This window comes from Cantharellus anzutake (assembly GCF_015039405.1).
Source record: "Cantharellus anzutake strain C23 chromosome Unknown EI90scaffold_62, whole genome shotgun sequence".
Taxonomy (NCBI): domain Eukaryota; kingdom Fungi; phylum Basidiomycota; class Agaricomycetes; order Cantharellales; family Hydnaceae; genus Cantharellus; species Cantharellus anzutake.
In genome coordinates this window covers 244,431-264,020 of record NW_024067012.1, presented here as the reverse complement: position 1 = coordinate 264,020, position 19,590 = coordinate 244,431, and the positions used below count along the sequence as shown (strand labels likewise).

General features: G+C 49.5%; 8 protein-coding genes across 8 annotated transcripts; 6 read left to right on the top strand and 2 right to left on the bottom strand.

Annotated features, from left to right (window-relative positions):
* Window positions 1-1,770: 1,770 nt before the first annotated feature.
* EI90DRAFT_3075875 (uncharacterized protein) lies at window positions 1,771-2,847 on the top strand. The gene is given in 3 exon segments (XM_039061612.1): window positions 1,771-2,027; window positions 2,038-2,554; window positions 2,582-2,847. 2 exon segments carry the CDS (start codon window positions 2,217-2,219, stop codon window positions 2,817-2,819), a joined length of 576 nt encoding a protein of 191 aa, XP_038911481.1. The 5' UTR covers window positions 1,771-2,027; window positions 2,038-2,216; the 3' UTR covers window positions 2,820-2,847.
* Window positions 2,848-4,833: 1,986 nt separating this feature from the next.
* Window positions 4,834-7,067, top strand: EI90DRAFT_3157466 (diacylglycerol acyltransferase). Its single transcript, XM_039066117.1, has 16 exons — window positions 4,834-4,955; window positions 5,010-5,117; window positions 5,178-5,334; window positions 5,388-5,439; window positions 5,491-5,503; window positions 5,559-5,587; window positions 5,642-5,791; window positions 5,845-5,916; window positions 5,966-6,017; window positions 6,073-6,112; window positions 6,172-6,184; window positions 6,239-6,340; window positions 6,403-6,447; window positions 6,499-6,589; window positions 6,642-6,686; window positions 6,740-7,067. Exons 1-16 carry the CDS (start codon window positions 4,909-4,911, stop codon window positions 6,759-6,761), a joined length of 1,038 nt encoding a protein of 345 aa, XP_038911480.1. The 5' UTR covers window positions 4,834-4,908; the 3' UTR covers window positions 6,762-7,067.
* Window positions 6,646-9,102, bottom strand: EI90DRAFT_3075865 (amidase signature domain-containing protein). Its single transcript, XM_039061611.1, has 11 exons — window positions 8,730-9,102; window positions 8,572-8,682; window positions 8,419-8,515; window positions 8,209-8,358; window positions 8,064-8,156; window positions 7,930-8,012; window positions 7,754-7,881; window positions 7,510-7,702; window positions 7,331-7,457; window positions 6,736-7,280; window positions 6,646-6,682 (listed from the first exon to the last, which is right to left on the bottom strand). Exons 1-10 carry the CDS (start codon window positions 8,890-8,892, stop codon window positions 6,884-6,886), a joined length of 1,542 nt encoding a protein of 513 aa, XP_038911479.1. The 5' UTR covers window positions 8,893-9,102; the 3' UTR covers window positions 6,646-6,682; window positions 6,736-6,883.
* EI90DRAFT_3000765 (mitotic-spindle organizing gamma-tubulin ring associated-domain-containing protein) lies at window positions 9,026-9,364 on the top strand (the record flags this gene model as incomplete). The annotated part of the gene is made up of 2 exons (XM_039056318.1): window positions 9,026-9,089; window positions 9,145-9,364. The coding sequence occupies 2 exons, from the start codon at window positions 9,026-9,028 to the stop codon at window positions 9,264-9,266; spliced, it is 186 nt and encodes a 61-aa protein (XP_038911478.1). The 3' UTR covers window positions 9,267-9,364.
* On the bottom strand, window positions 9,306-10,519 carry EI90DRAFT_3075863 (uncharacterized protein). Its single transcript, XM_039061610.1, has 3 exons — window positions 10,148-10,519; window positions 9,890-10,091; window positions 9,306-9,831 (listed from the first exon to the last, which is right to left on the bottom strand). Exons 1-3 carry the CDS (start codon window positions 10,438-10,440, stop codon window positions 9,454-9,456), a joined length of 873 nt encoding a protein of 290 aa, XP_038911477.1. The 5' UTR covers window positions 10,441-10,519; the 3' UTR covers window positions 9,306-9,453.
* A 2,823-nt stretch (window positions 10,520-13,342) lies between these two features.
* On the top strand, window positions 13,343-16,318 carry EI90DRAFT_3157462 (uncharacterized protein). The gene is made up of 6 exons (XM_039066116.1): window positions 13,343-13,944; window positions 14,003-14,151; window positions 14,209-15,171; window positions 15,231-15,400; window positions 15,458-15,541; window positions 15,599-16,318. The coding sequence occupies exons 1-6, from the start codon at window positions 13,519-13,521 to the stop codon at window positions 16,171-16,173; spliced, it is 2,367 nt and encodes a 788-aa protein (XP_038911476.1). The 5' UTR covers window positions 13,343-13,518; the 3' UTR covers window positions 16,174-16,318.
* Window positions 15,999-17,346, top strand: EI90DRAFT_2357974 (uncharacterized protein). The gene is made up of 3 exons (XM_039052914.1): window positions 15,999-16,584; window positions 16,639-16,900; window positions 17,010-17,346. Exons 1-3 carry the CDS (start codon window positions 16,199-16,201, stop codon window positions 17,115-17,117), a joined length of 756 nt encoding a protein of 251 aa, XP_038911475.1. The 5' UTR covers window positions 15,999-16,198; the 3' UTR covers window positions 17,118-17,346.
* A 5-nt stretch (window positions 17,347-17,351) lies between these two features.
* Window positions 17,352-19,527, top strand: EI90DRAFT_3157460 (RNA polymerase III RPC4-domain-containing protein). The gene is made up of 6 exons (XM_039066115.1): window positions 17,352-17,693; window positions 17,808-17,832; window positions 17,887-18,283; window positions 18,340-18,524; window positions 18,579-18,938; window positions 18,987-19,527. The coding sequence occupies exons 1-6, from the start codon at window positions 17,410-17,412 to the stop codon at window positions 19,218-19,220; spliced, it is 1,485 nt and encodes a 494-aa protein (XP_038911474.1). The 5' UTR covers window positions 17,352-17,409; the 3' UTR covers window positions 19,221-19,527.
* The last annotated feature ends 63 nt before the right edge of the window (window positions 19,528-19,590 follow it).

Below are 19,590 nucleotides of genomic sequence, written 5' to 3'. Positions count from 1 at the left end.
GGCTCTCGCCCAGCTATATATCATATTCCCTGCTGGTCAAGCCCTCCCACGTAAAAGGGTGCTTGTATTCGTCTCGCTTGGAAAGCCTTTCTGTTATTGGAAAGTGGCAGTTCCGCATTCAACTATTTGTAGGCAACAACGAATTTTCAATGATGTGAAGTGTTCCTTGACCGCGTATGTATAAAAATCGTACCATCCTCGTCGGCACCCTTCCCCTTTGGGCAACTCCCGCCAGTCCATCGCCTTTGTTAACCCGTAACGGTATGACCGATAATGGGTCCACTTCACGACCCACAGCATCAACAAAGAGCCAGCTGCGCAGGGGAAGCAAGCAAGCCGTGACTGTTTTTCCTTTTGACACAGGCACGTTTTGGTCGATCAACTTATGATCTACCACATCTGCACGAGGCACTCTTCCTGACACAAGCCGCTTTCGCTCTTGGACCGCGAGTAGAGTTTACATTCTTCCCCGGCCTGACGTGATGCTCATGGTAATTGCAAATCTCCTCATTCACAACTCTTTTATGTATGGGAAAACTCCTGCGTGGTGTTGGTCTAGGCAATGAGCATGGTGGTTGCAGTGCTCCAATCGCTCGGATAATGATTTCCCTGGCAAACCTTCCCGCCATCTTCTCCATCCGAGGGAAGAGAAGGCCGGTCCACGGCATTAATGACCAGGGCGCTGCATGGGGCTAATTCGCGTTGCTGAGGTTCGGATTATATTGCATCGTGGAGCCTGAGGGTGCTTCCGGTTCATGATCAAGATCGCATCAGCGCGATAGCTACATTCTTCCATCAGCGATTCTTCGCCGTAGTGCCTAACACTTCCTAGGGAAATAAGATTCGCTTTCAAAGTTGTATCTCTCTATGAATGATTCCATTGTCACTTTGGGTCCACGGAGCTCCCACCTGCAGTGAAATCTGCACGGGTGCTTCCAGTGCAGGTCGGGTAAAAACCGTTGTAGTTCAACGGCATCATATATATCGGACTTCCTTCCCGCTTCGCCGAGGTCCGAATGTGGACATGAAATTCCGGTCACTGACTGAATGTTCCTTCAAGGACATCAACGTCAATGCTTATCTCGCCTTTGTCCTTGGATTGTGAACAGGGCAGGAAAACGCTCTGTCCTTGCATGGATGGTGCCTGTGATCATCCCTTAATGCTGCGGCCTGCCGTAATTCAGGCGGTCTCGCTTGCGGGAATCGAACCATCGCTTGACGGTGTTACAACAAAGCATCTAGGGAGGTAGGGAATCTTGGCCTTCGACCCACCCTGTGCTTCCTCTGTGGTGACGGTAGCCTTGGCCACCAGAACACGATCAACAGTTCGCTACCTATGCTGCTATGAAACTCGAGGACTCTAACTTCTAACCTACATGTCGTGTATCCAGGCAAGGCCCAGATTCAACTCAGGGACAAGGATTGACCTTCAATTTCCGCTCGGATACGCATTGTTTGAGGATCCCATTCATACCATTGCAACAATTTTGCGCTCGCAGGAATTTTCTCCGAGAATAACGCGACATGTACACTCATATACGCACGATCTTACTCGGGAGCGAAGAGACAACACAATTACATACTGGCAAATCAAGCTTTGACTCTGATCATGATAACGGAGTGTCACTCCGTTTTGCTGATCATCTCCCAGAAAGTTGATAATTTGGAGGCCCCACTTGCCCCAAGAACGGTCTGTGCTATACTACAGTAACAGAGGCTGGTAACCTGCCTAGGTCTGCGCTGAACCCTACATAGATCGTATCTCATAATCGGCGGACGCGCTTCGCGAGCTCCGAAATCCGATGAACCCGAAGGTTATCCAAATACCCCCGGTCTCGCCCACGTTACGGTAACTTCAACAGACTGAGACACGCCCCACGTCAGAGCCACGGCCGCCGCTAATATTGAGGGTCCCCATCTGGCACGCCTCGTGATAGTCAACCGTAATATTGGTAAGGCGGTGCAACCAAGTTATGAGGCTGGCAGTGCAAGCGGTTCATTGTGGGGTAAGCGAAATATTTCTTATCATTTCGGCATATTTCGGCATATTTCGTGATCGTACCGTGGCCTAAGATCCCTGTACCGTTGAGGGTGCCAGTCCCCTCAAAATGTTGTATGTATATGGACATTGATCATGGTATGTACAGATAAGGGGTGAACACCCGCATGGGGTTAAGGCCGCGGGCTTTACGATCGATACGGGTTGCTCTCCAAATATGGTCTGCACTTATTTTAGTTGCAAAGGGTCATGTATTGTAAAACCCCTAGTACGAGGGACTTTTCAGCAGAGCTTATCTACGGCTGCCCTCGTTAAAATTGGGTTGCGGGTCATCATCGATCTTGATTTTCACCAGTCTTTTTTTCACTTCTGTAGCACACACACGCATTCAATTGTACAGATCCGCGAACATCGCATTGGCCATTCAACTTTCGCCGCATACAATCCCACGCTTGGTACCTTGTCGCTCTGTCACTGCAGAACCATGTTATCGTATGAAAAGTCAATCGAAGGACTAGAGGCTAATGACCTCAAGGGAGATTGGGATATAGGCTCGTTCCGAAAGTAGATACTTGGTACCAGGGATAGACGAGTTCAAGGCTCGATTGGGCACTATATGTTGACGGGGTGGGAAAGTCACCGTTCATACCGGAAGAACGTGTTCCTGGCTAGTATGCACGAAGCCATATTCGGAAACGGGTGTGGAGGAGACAAGTCAGTAGAGAGATCGCCGTTATCATTCACACCATTCCAGATGGACAACCAGGTTAGAATTTATTACTTATTGACGGAAGCCAGTATTTTGGTATTCCTACAATGATTTAGTGTAGCAAAACCGTTCCCATTATGTTTCAACCAATCACTGTCCAATATACGGCGTTCTCAGCCCGTCACGGACCGAAATTCAGTGCAGAGATCGGGGAGTTCCGTTAGCCACTGAGAGACTTTGGCTTGCTTTGGGGTCCGAGATTGGGATAGTCTCGTGTCTTGCCAGAAAGCGCCGCAACAAGCGGTTCCATTTCCCAAGGAAGCTGCTGCTACCGACGCGGCCAATGACATGCCCCTAAGCTAATAGCACATGTTAATTGGGTCTCCCACACGGACCGAACTCGAATACGTTAGCATCAGGTTCATGTGCAACGGGGGTGGCTGGCTAGATTCCAGAAGAGATAGTAGCGTCTGGAAAAGAAGCTCTAGGGTAATGTGTGATTGTAATTCAGTGTCTCTATGAACCTGAGACTGTCACAGTGCTTGGCAACGGGGGGGCCGCCACTGAGTCTGACTGAGCCTGGCGAACACATCAGAGAACAAGATGAGGCTCGGGTCCGCTCTTCATGCGTCAAGAAAACTTTCAGCTATGACTGACATGTCCATGTGGCCTTTTTCAGTGGGACAGGCAGCAATATTCGCTCCTCTTGGCAGAGTTGTAGTTGTAGGCTCTCTGGAAGTTTATACTGAAGAATGCCTCATCCCACGCTAATTAAAGCACACAACCGCAGTAGGTTATAATGCAGCCAGGGACCTGGCTACTCATTCCAAGAGGCACAGCTTCATGCCCAGTTGCTGAGATAGGAAGGTCAAGGTAGAACTCGAGGATCAGGAGAAATTAGCCCTGATATATCGAAGCTGGCGAGCCTGGTCACCACTGTGAATGGTAACCTACGGAGAAGAGTTCTGTACACTAGGCTGTTGTTGTCTCAGCAAGCCATGAAGGGGCAAAGCTCTTGCGGCAGTCGGCCCGAATACAAAACCTCCGCAACTCAGGTGTATCATGAAGCGGATGGATGTACAAGAAAAAGAAGGGCCAAGTCTAGCGCCAGCCGCCTTTTCGGCGTGGTAGTTTCACTCGTAGTACTAGTACTGTCGTCCAACCACGAGGCTTCTGAATCGGCATGTCCTTACACGTGACGTCCGTGCCTGCTGCAGCTCCAGGTTCATGCGCTTGAACTTTTAATTGCCAGATGATACTATAAGATGCCGCACGGTATGGACGGGAAGCATCATTGAAAACCGGTGCTTTTCCTTATGAGTGCAGCTGAGCCCACCACATCTAATTCCCGCCACTCCGGCCCCGAAAATGAACCAGTCCATCATCTCCATTCGCCAACGCAGATTTGTGGTAAAGCCTTCGAAATGCCGGGAAACCGGTCGATTCTGATGTGACTCTTAAGCCAGGATGCAAAGATCTGCTCAACTTCAAGCCATGTCAGCTGATTCACAGCGACTGCAAAGGGAGTTCAAAGCTAATTTCGCTACTATGGAGCCAGCTATGATAAAGCTTCGTTTGCGCCAGGTGCGGTTCTTCACTTTTTCTCCCCATTGATAACATTCACTGAGCCACAGTTATAGCTTGAGCGCAAAACAGCAATAAGATTGAAGATACTGGATCGTTTCGAAAAGTCGAATGCGACCCCCACATTCTTAGCGCTAATACAGGACGATATGGTGCGTTCTTCTCGCATTCTTCCCGTGCCTCGAATTCCTGACGGAAGTTTCAGCCCTACGTCAATTTTCGATTGCCCCTAGAGCAGCAATATTTCGAGTACACACCGTTATTTATTTCGAGAAGGAGAAAAATTTGGCCACGGCCCCAGCGATTCACAAAACGGCGTCGGCGGCTCATGTGTTGAGCTCCCAGTCTGCGCTCAATGCACCGCATCATCCAGGTCGCGGGACTCGCAAACCGCCATTCTTATGTAGCATTGTGTGATAAAAACACTAGTACTGCAATATCTCGATGATTTTATTACTAAAATTATGTTTTATCATCGATGTTCGTGAGCTTGCGTTGAATCGTTGAATGAGGATTTTCGATCGAGTGAAGCGTGGGAACTGTTCGGGCGCGCGTGCATCCGTCTTCCCGACCGACAGCCACGAGTACTCTGCCATCCGCAACGACAGCAGCATCCATGCCGCCCGATGGAGTATCGGACGCGAGGGGGAAGTCCACCATACAGTGAGCACCTTCACGCTGACTTTAGACATCCTGTAACCTTGTTGTCGTCATCAGAGCTGTTGACTTCTTCCATGTGCCGCTACAGCGGCGACTTCAGACAATGGCAGTTGCATTCTGGGGGTTTCAAATGGTTATATCTGTCTCTGTGTTCTTGTACCTCTGGTTAGTCTTCCGTCTCGTCTCGGTTGCTTACACGATGTCAATTGGTCTGCTATTTACCAGCTCGTTTCCTTCACTATGGCCGCTGACTATTATATACACTATATGGGTATTTGGATTTGATACAAGCCCGCGCAGGGGTGGGAGGGCGTCCAAATGGTTCCGAAATTTACCCTTTTGGAAACTATGGGCTGCGTACTATCCTCAGACGCTGATCCGGGTATGCCATTCATGCTTAGATCCGCTCCGCAAAGCTAACGCTATGATTGGTAGACTGAAGAACTGCCTCCTGATCGTCCTTATGTGTTTGGATATCATCCACATGGTGAGAGTTAAACCAGGGCGCATCAGTTTCGTCTGATGTTTCAGCGTTTAGGTATAATTGGAATGTAAGCTTAGATGGTCGTCGTGGACACCAGTTTTCTTTAATAGTCCTGTTTAAAGGGGCGCTTTCTGCACCTTTGGGACCAATGGTAAGCCCATATCGTTCATGCATTATCCGGGCGCTGATGGAATCCGCTTAAAAGCAACTGGATTTGAGGAGAACTTCCCGGGTATTCAGCCGCATCTGCTCACTCTGACAAACAATTTTCATATTCCGATATACCGGGATATCCTGTTACATCTTGGTGTTTGTTCTGTCAGTAAGGCGTCATGCACCAACATCCTCAAGAGAGGTTAGTACTGGTGTCGGCGCTAGCAACTTGTGTTTACATGTCCCATTGAGCAGGGGCGGGACAGAGTATCACGATTGTCATCGGAGGGGCGGCCGAGTCGCTGAGCGCGCATCCCGGAACCGCGGGTTCGTTATCTCATTAGACAAGAGCACACCGTTCTTACACTCGCTACAGACCTCACCCTTCGTAAACGTCTTGGGTTCATAAAGATAGCAATACAGAATGGGTGAGTCCTGAAATTGAACGTCGCTTGTAGGCAGTTTCTAAGAACGTCCCCTTAGAGCCGATCTTGTCCCTGTCTTTGCGTTTGGTGAAAATGATGTGAGCGCCTGAACCTTCCCAATCATCCATTCATATTGTTGACACACCCTCGGATACAGGTTTTCGAACAACGTAAACGCCTCTTGCCGGTTTTATCGCGCAACGTCTGATTAGGACTCTTCTCAGTAAAAAACGAAAAAGGATCCACGATTTATAGCATCCAAACCAAGTTCCAGAAGCTATTTGGCTTTACACTCCCTCTTTTTCACGGAAGAGGGCTATTCACTTGTGGGTTCATTTTATAGTTCCCCATTTTTGCCTCAGAGTACATCTCGATGAACGTTGTTTAGATAATGTTGGTTTACTTCCTTTCCGGCATCCCATCGTATCAGTAGGTTAGTTCATGGTTATGCACCTCAATGATCTCGTCATTCAATTTTTTGTAGTCGGACGTCCTGTCAGTGTCAAGCAGAATCCTAACCCATCAAAGCAAGAGGTAGAGGAAGTGCAAAAGCGATACATAGAGGAACTCTACTGGTATGGACGCAACTCGATTTGCACAGATGACCATTTTCATATCACCGTTCAGGATTTGGGAGACTTACAAGAATGAATATGCCAAGGATCGCACTAGGTGAGTCCTTCAGCATTTTATCCTACGCTGTGATTGTTGACTGACCGGACTAGGGAAATGGTCCTGATCGCCTGAGTTGTTTAGGACGCTCAATACAAAACTAGCATTTTACTTGAACAATTCTTGCACTTTCTTGACACTACCAGCTGCGATCATTCTTCTGTGTACAATACGTGTTAGATTTTATTGCCACTAGATTATTTGAGAAATCCTCCCAAGGCCCTTTCGGTTAATTGACCAATCGCCATAACCAGTTCGTCCGTTCCCCATTGACCTACAATGCTTAACCCAACCGGCCAACCGTCATCACGCGACATCCCCATCGGAACACTTAAAGCGGGCACTCCGGCTAGTGAAGCTGGCACAGTGAGCACATCCTGCACGTACGGATCCAGTTCACTATTCTCCTTCTGACGTTGGACCAGCGGCGCTGTGCGTATCGCGGAAGGATGCATTATCACGTCTACCCTGCGAGCGGCTGAAGGATTGTTCGGAGTAGAGGAAAGCACGTTAGGGATTCTGAACACACGATCAAAGTCCGATCGGACGAGGAGCCGAACACGTTGGGCTTGAAGAAAATAGTTATCGAACGCCCTTGGAACATCGTTATCATCGGTTAAATTGCTCGTTTTGATACGACGTACTCGGAAGTCAGTGCGTAGGTCCCCAATAAGATACGCCGTTGCACTTCTTCGCCAAAGCCTTTGGTACGAGTGGATGCGTACACATTTGCACTGGTGGTAACAGGGGACCTGGTTCCTGATCTGAAGCCTTCAAACGGCAGATGGGCTAAATTTCGAGAAGGTGAAGGGGTTTGACTCACCATATCGAATCCCATCATATCTGGCCAAGTTACTGCCAGCCTCTGAGCTTGCGAGAACATAATATGCACTCAATGCATATTTGGTGTTTGGGAGTGAAATGGGGACAATGATTGCGCCGAGGTTTCGGAGCTTAGAGATGGTCGATAGAAATAAATCCGAGATGCTTGGGTTCAGCTCGGCCGGAAAATACTCCTGCCAGAATATTCAACGTGGAATCAAAGAACCGGAAAATGGCTCATGTACTTCAGGAATACCAATGACAATATTTTTCAAGTCGTTTGGAAGGTTACTTTGAATTGCTGATCTCGCTTCGTCGCGTAGTTCATTAGGAATGCTTGTAGGGTCGTTTATATCGTACTTTTCCAGAACACCTGCATTCATCTGGTAAGGGAGGTAGGAAGGAGAGAAGGAGCTCTTACGAAATAGGGAATGCACTTGAGAAACACCTGCAGCCATGATGCCCACACAGTCCAGGCTGTCAGCAAATGAAATCACGCCCCATCTACGAGTCAGCATTAGCCTCTGTCAACCAGTGTCGGGAACAAGTTGGTACCGGCTGATAAGCCCATAAGATGGCTTGAAGCCAACAATCCCACAATACGATGCTGGAAGACGAGTAGACCCGCCAGTATCGGTTGAAAGTGCCCTGCACCCATTGAATGAGCTACGGAGCATGGCACACATGGGCCGTCACGCACGCATAGCACATATAGGCAGCAACAGCTGCCGCGCTTCCTCCGGAGCTTCCGCCCGCTGACCTCTGCTCGCGATGACGCCAGGGGATCATCGGGGAAGGGGTCTGAAACGGGTTTAGGACGGGACCATGGTAGGTGTAGGTGTTCATTGATCTTTACGGGGGGGGGGGGGGTTCAAATTTACGACCACACGAGAGTGAGGGTCGGGCTCACCCCATCCCAAACTCGTCACAATTGGTTTTTCCGATGATAGTTGCGCCTTCTTCCTTCAGTAGGCGAACGACAGTAGCATCGTAAGAGGGTTGGAAATCTTGTGAAATCCCTGCGTAAGATGACGAATGGAGAGATCAGTCATGAGGGTGGCACCTTGAAGGATGAGAGAAGAGCTGGTCGTCGGGAACTCGGAGGTGCAGATATTATCCTTCACGGCTATAGCACAGTTGGCGAGTCGGCCTGGGGCTGATTCAACACCAGTCGCTAATAGAATTATAAGTGAGGGAACGGAAAAGATTGCATGCACCCACGCGCTTGGTTGAATGCGACAAAGGCGTTCACGCCGCCTTCGCCTGAGTCTTGTTGTTTCACATTCGTAACACATTCCCGCATTGTCGGTCTACGGAAGATTGACAACAGCCTACGATGCCATATAGACGGTCCTCTTTTGAGCACTATGCGATGAGCGAGCATGAAGTGCCTTGAAGGTGGGCTGCTGGCCTCTGGGACGATAGAAGGCCAAGACCTCAGCCCGCGCCTTGGTTCTGGCGGATGCCAATGGCACGAAGAACCGTGCGAATTCGTGTCTGACTGCGTTCCCGACCTTATGTCGTCTCAAGAGCCGAGCACGTCCTCGTCCAGAGCATCATCAGCTCAACAAACCCTGGATAGTTAGTGTCGGAGTGGCCTAAAATATTGCCTGATTGATACCTCACCTTTGTTCAGTCCTTTACGACATGTCGCAATTGCTGAACACCCAACTGGATCGAGAACAGCTTGCGACGTGTGTTGCTATGATTGAAGGTGGTGTCAACCCCGAGGCACTAGCTGTAGGTGTCATACGATGATCATGGTGGCAGGGCACATTTTTACAACAGCGTTTGCAGGCAGTCATTCGAGATCTAAGAAAGGCAGCTGCACAGGACACAGCGTCCGCGACAAAAACAGTTACGATAAATACAGGATAAAGATACAACTCTCGGGATAATGATGCCATTTCATCAATACGGTCACGCATAAGCAATAACACGCTAGTTATCTGCGTCTGGGATCTATCGTTTTCTTGCTTTCCACGAATACTTCAACGTGTGTCCTGAAATCCTTGTCATTTATATAAAGCTGCCAAAGGGTGGCCTGTGCTTCAGGTGTCCACTCTGGTGAGCGTGCATTGATAGGACGATTGAGGGTTAGCCACCTCGCTACTTTGTAACGAGGTCCCTCATCCATTGAATCAAAATCCTCTCGAGTGGTGGGTAAGGCAGATCTGAGTCGTTGTTGACTAGGCTCCGCCTGTCGGGTGGTATCTTCCATTTTTTGGTATATTGGAAGTTCAATGATCCGCTGCAGCTCCCTCAAGGCTGACCATGTATCAGTTTGGCGGTGTTGTAAATGATCATGTTGCTTTTTGAACCACTGTGCCAGTGGTGGGTGTCAATTAGTGATGATATGTGCATGCACCGCATAGACTCACGTCGAGATCTTGTGGTCTTGCGCCAAGGAATTCTTCCGACAGAATTTGATCAGAATCGAGTCTTTGCGATTGCATCACTTGTAAGTCAAACAATGTATTTAACGCCTCTTGGCGTTCGGCTTTGGCAGTAGCTGCGCGCAACAGGAGTGTTTCTTTGGACGGAACTTGGGTTGGTTTCTTGTAGGCCTTTAACTCATCGACACTGGCCTGTCAGCGTTAATGACACGCCCACGCTGTACGCTCACAAAACAAAACTACCTGGGGATTGGATTGCCCATATGTGTGAAGAAAAATGCTGCAATTTCTTCGTCGTACAAAGTGTCGGGATGATGTGTGAGATCTTTTTGTTCTTGCTTGGTGACTGCCCTTGAACGCATTTCGGAGTCAATGGCGGCATCCTGCACCACATCGGGCTCTGGTACTTTGCGGTCATTTTGGACATTTGGGGGAATCAGTCCAGATTGGATAGCCATGGCACGCCGCTGTCCGCGTCCCGTCATGGCTTCGGGAGTCCTCGTATTGGTGCGAGGATGCTCCTTGTTCACGCTCATCCAGATCTATATGGTAGATTAAAGTAGCCTCTCCAGTGATAGAGCTACACGGTGCGGGGTGATGGAGTCCGGCTAGACCCGATTTCAGCGGCAGTACCCGGTACGTTCTTCACTCCTAACAATCTGTGTTCCATCGTGGAACACCAGAACTGACATAGATTTAGCAATCGCTTGGGGATAACGGCATGTTTGATGGTCCGCACAAATAACTATAATCTACAGCCAGGTATCATTTTAAGCGAATGAAAGCCAGATGTGAGCGCCCGTTGAATCTGCTACGATCAAAAACTCGCGGTGCGGTACAGCGGAAAGTCATGGAGACAACGTACTCGGGCGGTGGTGTGTTGACGAACGACCAGAAAAAAAGCCGGGTGCCGAGCGCGTTGGTGAACGTGCCGACGAAGGAGCCATGCAACTGCTGAAAGCGGTTTTGGTCCGGAAGGGAGTATGGGAAGCCTTACTAGCACGTGTGGGGTCCGCGATGGCGTCAAGGGAAGGTTATAGGAGCTGAGTACAGGCGAGTGATAAGGCAAGGATTGCGTTTGAAAAGAAGAACCTCACGGTACTATTCAACCAAACCTGGATCCTGCTCACACTATGTGGATGCCAACCGTACGAGAGGTGGCGCTCGGAAACTGCAGAAAAATAATAAAAGTTATTCTCCACACAAGTCAGAGCACAGACAGTTGCTGGCGGCGGCGAGATACATTGGCGTTTCAAAATGGACGGCAGGTGTCGCTCACACATAGCCGCAAAATGAGAAGTGCATTCAACACATTTGAGGGAAGGCACGCAACACAGAAAGATAGAATATTCTTACAGCTCCTCCCAACTCTGATCATCATCGTTGGAGGCGTCGATGGAACGCCAGCATGAGAAGGGAGAAGGGAGTTCATATTGTTAGTTAGGACGCGCGCACCAAAGAAGTGGGAGACGTACATAATCTCCTCGCCACCGGTCAACGAACCTTTGTCGAGGTCGACCAAGATAACTTTGGGGGGAGGTAGGTTGGTTGAGGGCGGGGGATCCTCTTTGAACTCAACTTTGTTGGCGGGACGCTCGACGAATTATTTCTTGGCTACACGTTCCTTTACGCTTGAATAGTCCCTGAAGTTGGAAAACCTGGATCACATTATTGCAAGGGGGTTTTGTCCACTCACATTATGGGTTAGAATCTACCACAATACCCAACCAACCACTTCAGATTCTAATTCTTGCACTCTTTTTTCATGTGCCACTCAGTGGGGTTATTTTTAATCTCCACCATCGTCGCTCGACTCATTGTTCATGCTCATGCTCAGGTGGAAAACTTTTTGGGATCCAGGGCTTTCCGAAGTGCTGCGTCCTCTGATGGTCAGAGGCTCCTGGGTTTTGCAAGGCAATCGCAATGTGCTGGGTGAACTCGGCTTCTTCGGTGTCATTATGATGGCGGAGGTGGCCGCATACGGAAACCAGCGTGCACTGGACGGCAAGAGCAGGGCCCCAACTCACTTTAATCCTGCCTCAGCGGACAAAGGCAAATGCGACAAACCGCCAATTGCATCTCGGAATGCCCACTTCCATGCCTCGAAATTATTCACAGACTAAATCTGTGCCCTGAACAGGCTCAAAAACGCTTCAGGTTTGGACCTCCACTGCGAAAGTTTAAAGCATGTTGGCCTCGAGCGGTACAGCTTTCCACAAACATTGGGCGGAGAACGCGAGCGTACGGACACTGGTCGTCGAGATAAGCCCAACCGTATTCGTTTTCTCAGATTTCAATGACATCTTCTGAGAGTGCATCGACCCATGAGTATGACCGTGACACACACTTTCCAGCCTTCTCAGAAGATGGGGCTTATCTCGACGACCAGTGTCCGTGCGCTCGCATTCTCCGCCCGATGTTTATGGAAAGCTGTGCCACTCGAGGTCAACACGCTTAAACGCGGACCAACCTTCGCAGTGGAGCCCCAAACCCGAAGCGTTTTTGAGCCAGTTCATTGGTTGGCGAATAATCTTTTCACATTTCGAGGAACGGAAGTGTCCCAAATGCAACTGGCATTTTGTCGCATTTACTTTAATGTGAGTTAAAGCGAGTTGGGCCATGATGACAGATCTAAGACAGATCGCACTCGCTCGCCATTAAAGGGGGATGCGCGCTGGTTTCCATACGCGGCCACCTCCGCCATCGTAATGATGCCGCAGAAGTCGAATGCGTTGCGATTGCAGAGGGTGCAGCACTCCGGTAAGCCAGAGGAGGGATTCATGGAACCCCAAATGATCCCCGCTTGAGCATGAGCAACGATGGTGGGATCCACAGTGAAGCGCCAGGAGATTAAATATCACCACCGAATGGCGCGTGAAAATGAGGAGCAGGAGCGGATGGGGATAGCGGAAGAAATTTGAATCAATCCGAAGTCGTTTGGGAGCGGTGGATTGTCACCCAAAATCTGAGCGCACCCAAACCTCCATTGTAATAATGCGACCCACAGTGGCAGGTTATAGAACCGAGAGGAGGCATATTATTACGAGACACAGTATAAAAACTAATTTGAAAGGGCCGGGCTAGTACAGTACATCACTGGAGAATACTTCTCTTAAATGTGTCAGTCAGTCCTTTGCCATTGGTCTAAAGGTATACCCCACCAGACCTTGATACAGCCCAGGCCGTCAATTGGTACTTCATTCTAGCCAGCAGACAAAAAAGAAAAAGGCCACGAAGCTCAGGCCCCTGGGTTGTCCGATAGGGCGAACATTTGAGGAGTAATTGAACGAAAGTGGGTGAGGGGTAAACAGTGCAATTGGAACGGGGAGCAGAGGATCCAGCGAGGAAAGTAGGATTGACATGAAATCAGAGATCAGAGGTTTGCCGCTGGCGCATAACTCAGAAAGTATCAACAATAGTAAAGTTTGAACTCAATGGCCGTGTAAAGAGGTCCGACAGCGGGAATCTCCCGGAAACGCCGACCGCATGGGCAATTGTGGAGAACGAGAGGGTCAAGATTTTCGTTCTTCGTTGCCGACGGCGTTCCTGGAATAATCGGAACACCTGCAGGTACTGCACAGCTTTGATCACAGCAGGTATCCGTCACTCCTGTCATGGCTCTCAATTCTCGTGACAGCAACTTTCCAAGCACCTCAATCGGTCGCACTCAAGGGAGGCAAATTGCCCCTCCTCAGGATCCATTAGGAGCGCACCCACTAGCCTCTTCGTTGCCTTCTGATGCGCCTAACCCATCTCAGACGGTCCCGGCTCCGCCTCCATACGTGCCATACACCCCACGACAACGACCAGCAACAACTACCGCTTCAGCGACGCTAAATGCATCGGTTTCTATCTCGTCTTCATCTCCATCCCATGGAGAAGCGACTTCAAGGCTGCAGCTTCAGGGTCTTAAAGCCACTGTCCAAACCGTTGGGATCGACAACAATAGTATTGGCTGGGCAATTTTAGAGAAACTCGTTGCTGGTGAAGTTGAAGGTCCCGAATGGGATGAAATATGGAACGTTATCGCATCTGGATCGGTGGGTTCATCAGTGCCGAAGTGTGCTGGTCAATCGCTCAATGAGTTGATGTCTGCAGGTAACCCTTATCTTGCCGCGAGAACAGGTCTCGAATGGGACCATCATGACTCCGGAGTTTGTGAGAGACCATGTCGCGTTTTGTGTTGTTCCCTTCAAAGAGTCCTCTCCTTTGGTGACTCTTGGTGGTCTCCGCGGTTTCGTCGATGGGTGGGTTTGACTCGTTGGGGATAATGATGTGCAAGCTTATCGTGATTCATTACATAGCCAAAAGATATCTATACGTACTGCACTCCCTACCCATCATAAGAGGTTTCTGGCGGTGAAAAAGCCGTCCATGCGAGCACATGCATTGCTCTCTCTCCCTCCTCTATATAATGGCTTCAACCCAGAAGGTCCTTTTCCAACGTTTTCTGTGTCGGCGTATCTATCTTCGCTTGCTTTGCCGTCACGGCCTACGCCTGTCGCTCTGCCTTCAGTGCCCACTCGCCAGAACCCCCCTGTGACGTCTCGTTTAGCGAACCCGTTTTCGACATTGTTTGGGTCAAGATCCTCAGCAGTCCCTCCAGCTTCTGTTCCACCCAGGCCCTCTTCTCCTTACCCCCCTTCGATAAAGAGCGAGGGTAGCCTGGATCATCCAAGTCCTTATTCTGCGGAGGGCCATATTGTGTCCGCTTTCGTGGTGGATCGCAAGATTATTAGGAAAGATGTGGTCAGAGCCTCTTCCAAGGCTCTCAAATCTACGATAAAGATGGAACTAGATGGACTGCCTATGTGGCTACCGGATCGCATCCTCAGGTGCAGGCCTATTCTTGTCTCCGCAGGAAATCGTGTCTTATTGCTGTTTAGTTTCACGGCACCACTTCAACCATTTCATAAGTCATATAGCCTTTTGCAGAAGCTGAACGACTCATCATCACCAATATCCACCACATCAAACGCTCCCCCGACAATTGTTGATACCGAATCAGTCGACGCCATGGCTAACTCCTTTCAAGATTTCTATGATGCAATTACGCATGACCTGGAAAGATCTGGGAGTCTTATGGAAGCTGGGCTGAAAAACCGCCTAAGCAGCAACCAGGATAATATTTCTGCGATACACTCACAGGCAGGAGTGCAAGATACTAACATAGTTGGGTCCTATCCTGAGGATGAAGCCAAGGAGATAGCGGTGAAGGATGCATTGGAGCGTATTGAAGAGTGTATGTCCAAGATGTTTTACGACCAGTGAGTATACACCGGTCACTTTTCTGTATGTGGCCCATCACTGATGGTGAATTTCGTAGGATGTTCTCGCCCCTGGAATGTGACGACACTTCCCACGATGAAGCCTTGTCAAGTCGTATAGCTGCCCTCGGCATCCTGGACCTTGGGTGGCAGCACTTGGGGGTAGAAATGGATGATGGCGAAACGAATTCGGAGAGCATTAATGAGCTTGTCGCTAAATGTGGAAAAAGTGTGTCCATTGCACTTGGTTCTCTGAAAAACACATCATTGACAAGTGTTTGGCTAGTTCTTGAGAAATTGCATGATCGTGACCATCACTCTCCCAGGGCAAAAGCGGAGGTACTGCTTGCAGTTCACAAGGAAATCGTTGGCAAGTTTTCTGCTATGGTCAATGCAGCATATTGGCCAGCTTAATTGGATGTCATAGAGGCTCTTTCGAGTTTGCCTCCTTTGCGGTTGAAACCCGAAAACGAAAAAATGCAGCCAGAGCCTGCAGATTTCACAGCCTCACATTCCACAAGAGATCCTTCCATACTATCAACGAAATTTCGGGAAGGCTCGGAAATGCACCAAGGTCTAATAAAGGAGGCAGAACTGAAGCAGCTTTCCCCTCTGGCTTCTCCTAGGGCCGTGCTAGATAAGTCTCCACTACGTGATGACTCGGCTTCCATTCCTTCTCAAGTGGGAATCAACATTACATCGGAATCACCAGAAAGGGCTCCGACGAAGACTCTCTCACCCACCAAAAAGACACCTGTCAACACGGACGTCATCCTTCCAATAATTATCTACTCGATCGTAAAGGCCAATCCTATCCAATTGGTATCTCATCTGCTGTTTATCGAGCGTTACAGATCCAGGAAAGTTGGGGGCGAGGAAAGTTACTGCCTGGTCAACTTTTTGGCAGCCGTTGAGTTCTTGGAGCATGTAGACATGCAGGCATTGGGTCTCGGAGAGGCGGATCGAGTGATGAGGTCGGCGTTCGACCTGTTTGAACGTTGAGAGCGATGACACTGACCTACCTTGGATGCCTAGCACCCACGATCTTTCCCCGATCCCCATCGCTAATACCAATGACCCGTCCTCGCCGCTTCCCATTTCTACACGATTGCGAGGACGGGTAGAACAGCAGGTTGGGGGATTGGCCAATTCGGCTACCAAAGTCATTTCTGGGGTTGGAGGCGTTGTTGATTCATCGTTTACTGCAATAAGAGGGCTCCTGGGTCCATCGGGAGATTCGCAAAGCGCTCCTGCGGATGAGAGCTCCATTGGAGCAGGGCAAGCTATCGTTTCTGCCTTAACTAGATCTAGTTTCGGTCTCTTAAGGCGGGGAGCAAGCTTCTCCGTAGCCAGCGCAGTAAAGAAGGGTGATCTGGAGGAAACTAGCGGTAGACAGCTGATAGAAGTCCCAAGGTCCGTCATTTTCACACACTGTCATTTCCTTGCCTATGTTCGTTGCTCGGCCAGATTTGGTCACCTCGAAGGTGCCAAGTATCCTCCAAGTGAGGGTGAGCACAGCTACGACAGCCCAGAAGACGGTAATAGCAGCGAAGATGACGGCGGGGGAGACCCTCGTCTGGAACATTCTTCTGTTCGCGATCGTTCGGATACTCGCAGCATCCGGAGTTTCTCGTCCATGCTGAGCAAGGATGCTCATCATGAAGACAAGAAGGAAAGAATAAGCTTGTCAGAACGACTGGCAAGTATGTCAGCGTTGTCTCGATTGACGGTATGTATATCTATACAAGTATTTACCGCGTCACCCCCTGACAAATCCGTTTCCACCAAGGGTGGCTCCGGGACACCGCCGGGCTCTCGACGCACATCACTTCTCCAAGCTCCGGCGCGGGAACCATCCGCACAAGCACAAGGTTCCCACCCTGCTCCGATCGAACGGATATCGCCACCGGACCCTCGATTCTTGGAATGTGATGAGAAGGATTTAAGAGTTGGTGAAATTCCTGCCTTGCTCGCCGATTACCGTCGCGTGGTAACCGCCTTGCGTGCTGTCGGAGGGTTCCATGAATAAAGTGTAAATGGACAATTGATGCCCTGGGTGTGCCCATGTGGTATGAATCTTGGTTTTACCTTGGAATGCATCGCTGCCGAGTTGGGAACATCGAGTATTAGAGACTACTTATTCACACAGCGCATTTAGGCGCCAGGCGTTCATCGGATCACGTGTTTTCCCGCCCTTGGACGGAGCGAAGAAGTGAAAATTTTGAACCCAAGGCTAATATGTCAGAACAGAGCAATATCGATGCTTCTAATGGCGCTGGGGCCAATGAAGTCCCATCAACATCCGCGGCCTCGATACAGAACCGAAGTGTGACCCCCTCCGTCAGACCAGCTGTTCGTCCCTTGGGTTCCTTTCGCTCCACCTCCACTGATGCTTTGGCATCAAGAGCGATCGGCAACCAAGGGAAGAAGCCTGATGTTAATGCGTCAGGGATGAATATCACTCGCTCGGGCGCCCCGAAAATGAGTTTTACCGCTAAAGTCGTCGGAAAACGGCAAATGGAGTGCGTTGAATGTTGCCAGATTCACAGTATCAAGATTGATTTCCACCCTTCTCCTTTCTCTTGTGTCTCAACGAAACCTTTAATCCTAATCTGTTTGTTGTCTGCCCCATGCAGATCTCCTGCACTAAATGCTACACAGGTCTGACCAGTGCTTCGATGCGCTTGCAACAGCTTACCCCTGTCACTGCCATAGACTGAAATGAAGCCTGCTGCATCAAGCCCCCAGGATGGGGGGCGAGGCAGAGGTTCAGACCGCGGACGGGGTCGTGGTGCAGTACCTCAGCAAACGGTCAGAGGCGTGTTTTCGCAAGGTCCTAGTTATGGTACACCGTTGCGTCATAATGCCAACACTACCCGCCAACGGGGGAAAGGTATCGACGCTGCAAATGCATCCGCTCATTATCTCAAGTCGCGGATGGGCACTTTTGGGCGAACAAAAGATGAAGCAGATGTGGACCAGTACTCTGACGATGATAATGCGGGTAAAGTCGTGGACATAAACGCTATGAATGACGACCAGGACTGGGGCATGCCCGTTGCACTCAAACGCATGAAAGAGGAAAAGGAAGGAGACAAGCTGGCAAAGAAGGGTATGAATTCCTGCCATTCTGGACACAATTCATGTAGGCAGTTAATGTGCCTTCAGTCAAGGTCGAAATGGAAGAGGCATCTATCTCTGATCTAACAAAGGCCCCTTCGTCAACAAAGAATGAGCTTGAAGTAGACTTCGCGAATGCACTGGATCTCAGCGAGAGTGAGGAGGAAGAGAGATTAGAGGATTTTATAGAAGATTTTGTCCTCCACCCTGACCCACAGAATCCTTCCGTTGATGTACGTTTCTCGCGTCTCTCTGTCACAGACTTTCATACCCATGCATTTACTTAGACTCCAGAGGACACGCCATTATACTTTTTCCAATTCCCGTCGCCTTTCCCCGCCTTCATTCCACCGCCTGTACCGAAATCTCCTAAAGATGCAGATGTCAAGGAATTTGAAAGTATGGATGTCGATGCACCTGTGGATGGGTCGAGTGCTCCACAAAATGGGGAGGAAATGAAAAGTGCCATTGATCAAGTTCCCCCAAGGAAAAAGTCTGTTTCATTCGCACCAGAGACCAAACCACCAGCACCCTCACCTGCAGCATCCACCACTGAAGAAAGCCCGCTGGATGGTGTCATTGGGGAACTGTTAATATACCGTAGTGGCATCGTCAAGATGAAGCTGGGAAATGGGATGGTGATGGATGTAAGAGTTGTATTCTACCAGACTTCTCATGGTTGACCATTCACTCAGGTTACTGCTGCAACTCAGCCTTCCTTCCTTCAACACGCGGTTTATCTTGACCCTTCAGAAAAAGGCGGAAAGGAGGTAGATAAGCAAAACACAAGCACGGAGTTCACCAGAATGACAGTGATTGGCGAAGTTGCTCGGCGGTTCATTGTTTCTCCGGACGTTGATGCTATGCTCGATGAGCTTGAACTGGAGAGCAATAAAAAAGGGGCGAACGTGTTAACGGAGCAGAAATAGGGTGACATTTTTCTATTGGGACGTTTCGCCTTGGCCTGCTCCGTTGACAGCTGAATAGGCCTGCGTGTAATTCGTCTTTGGTTGCACACCAGGTCTATTGCCCACCACTGCCCAAGGTCAGTTGGACATATCCTAATGTCTTGTGCCGTCACAGATAAATGGTATTGGTATTGGTTAAGGGGGTAGCAGCCAAACTGACTAATGGCGTGTTTCCTCCAGAGCCCTTGGTTTTGGCAGCTCGGGGTCGGTTATGAACTTAAGCTATGTAGGATAGCAATAATCAGCTACACATGAATAAGTTTTTGAGATGTAGTGCACAATTCGCCCACCACATACTAGAGTGGCGATTGTGGCTGTGAATGGGTTGGTC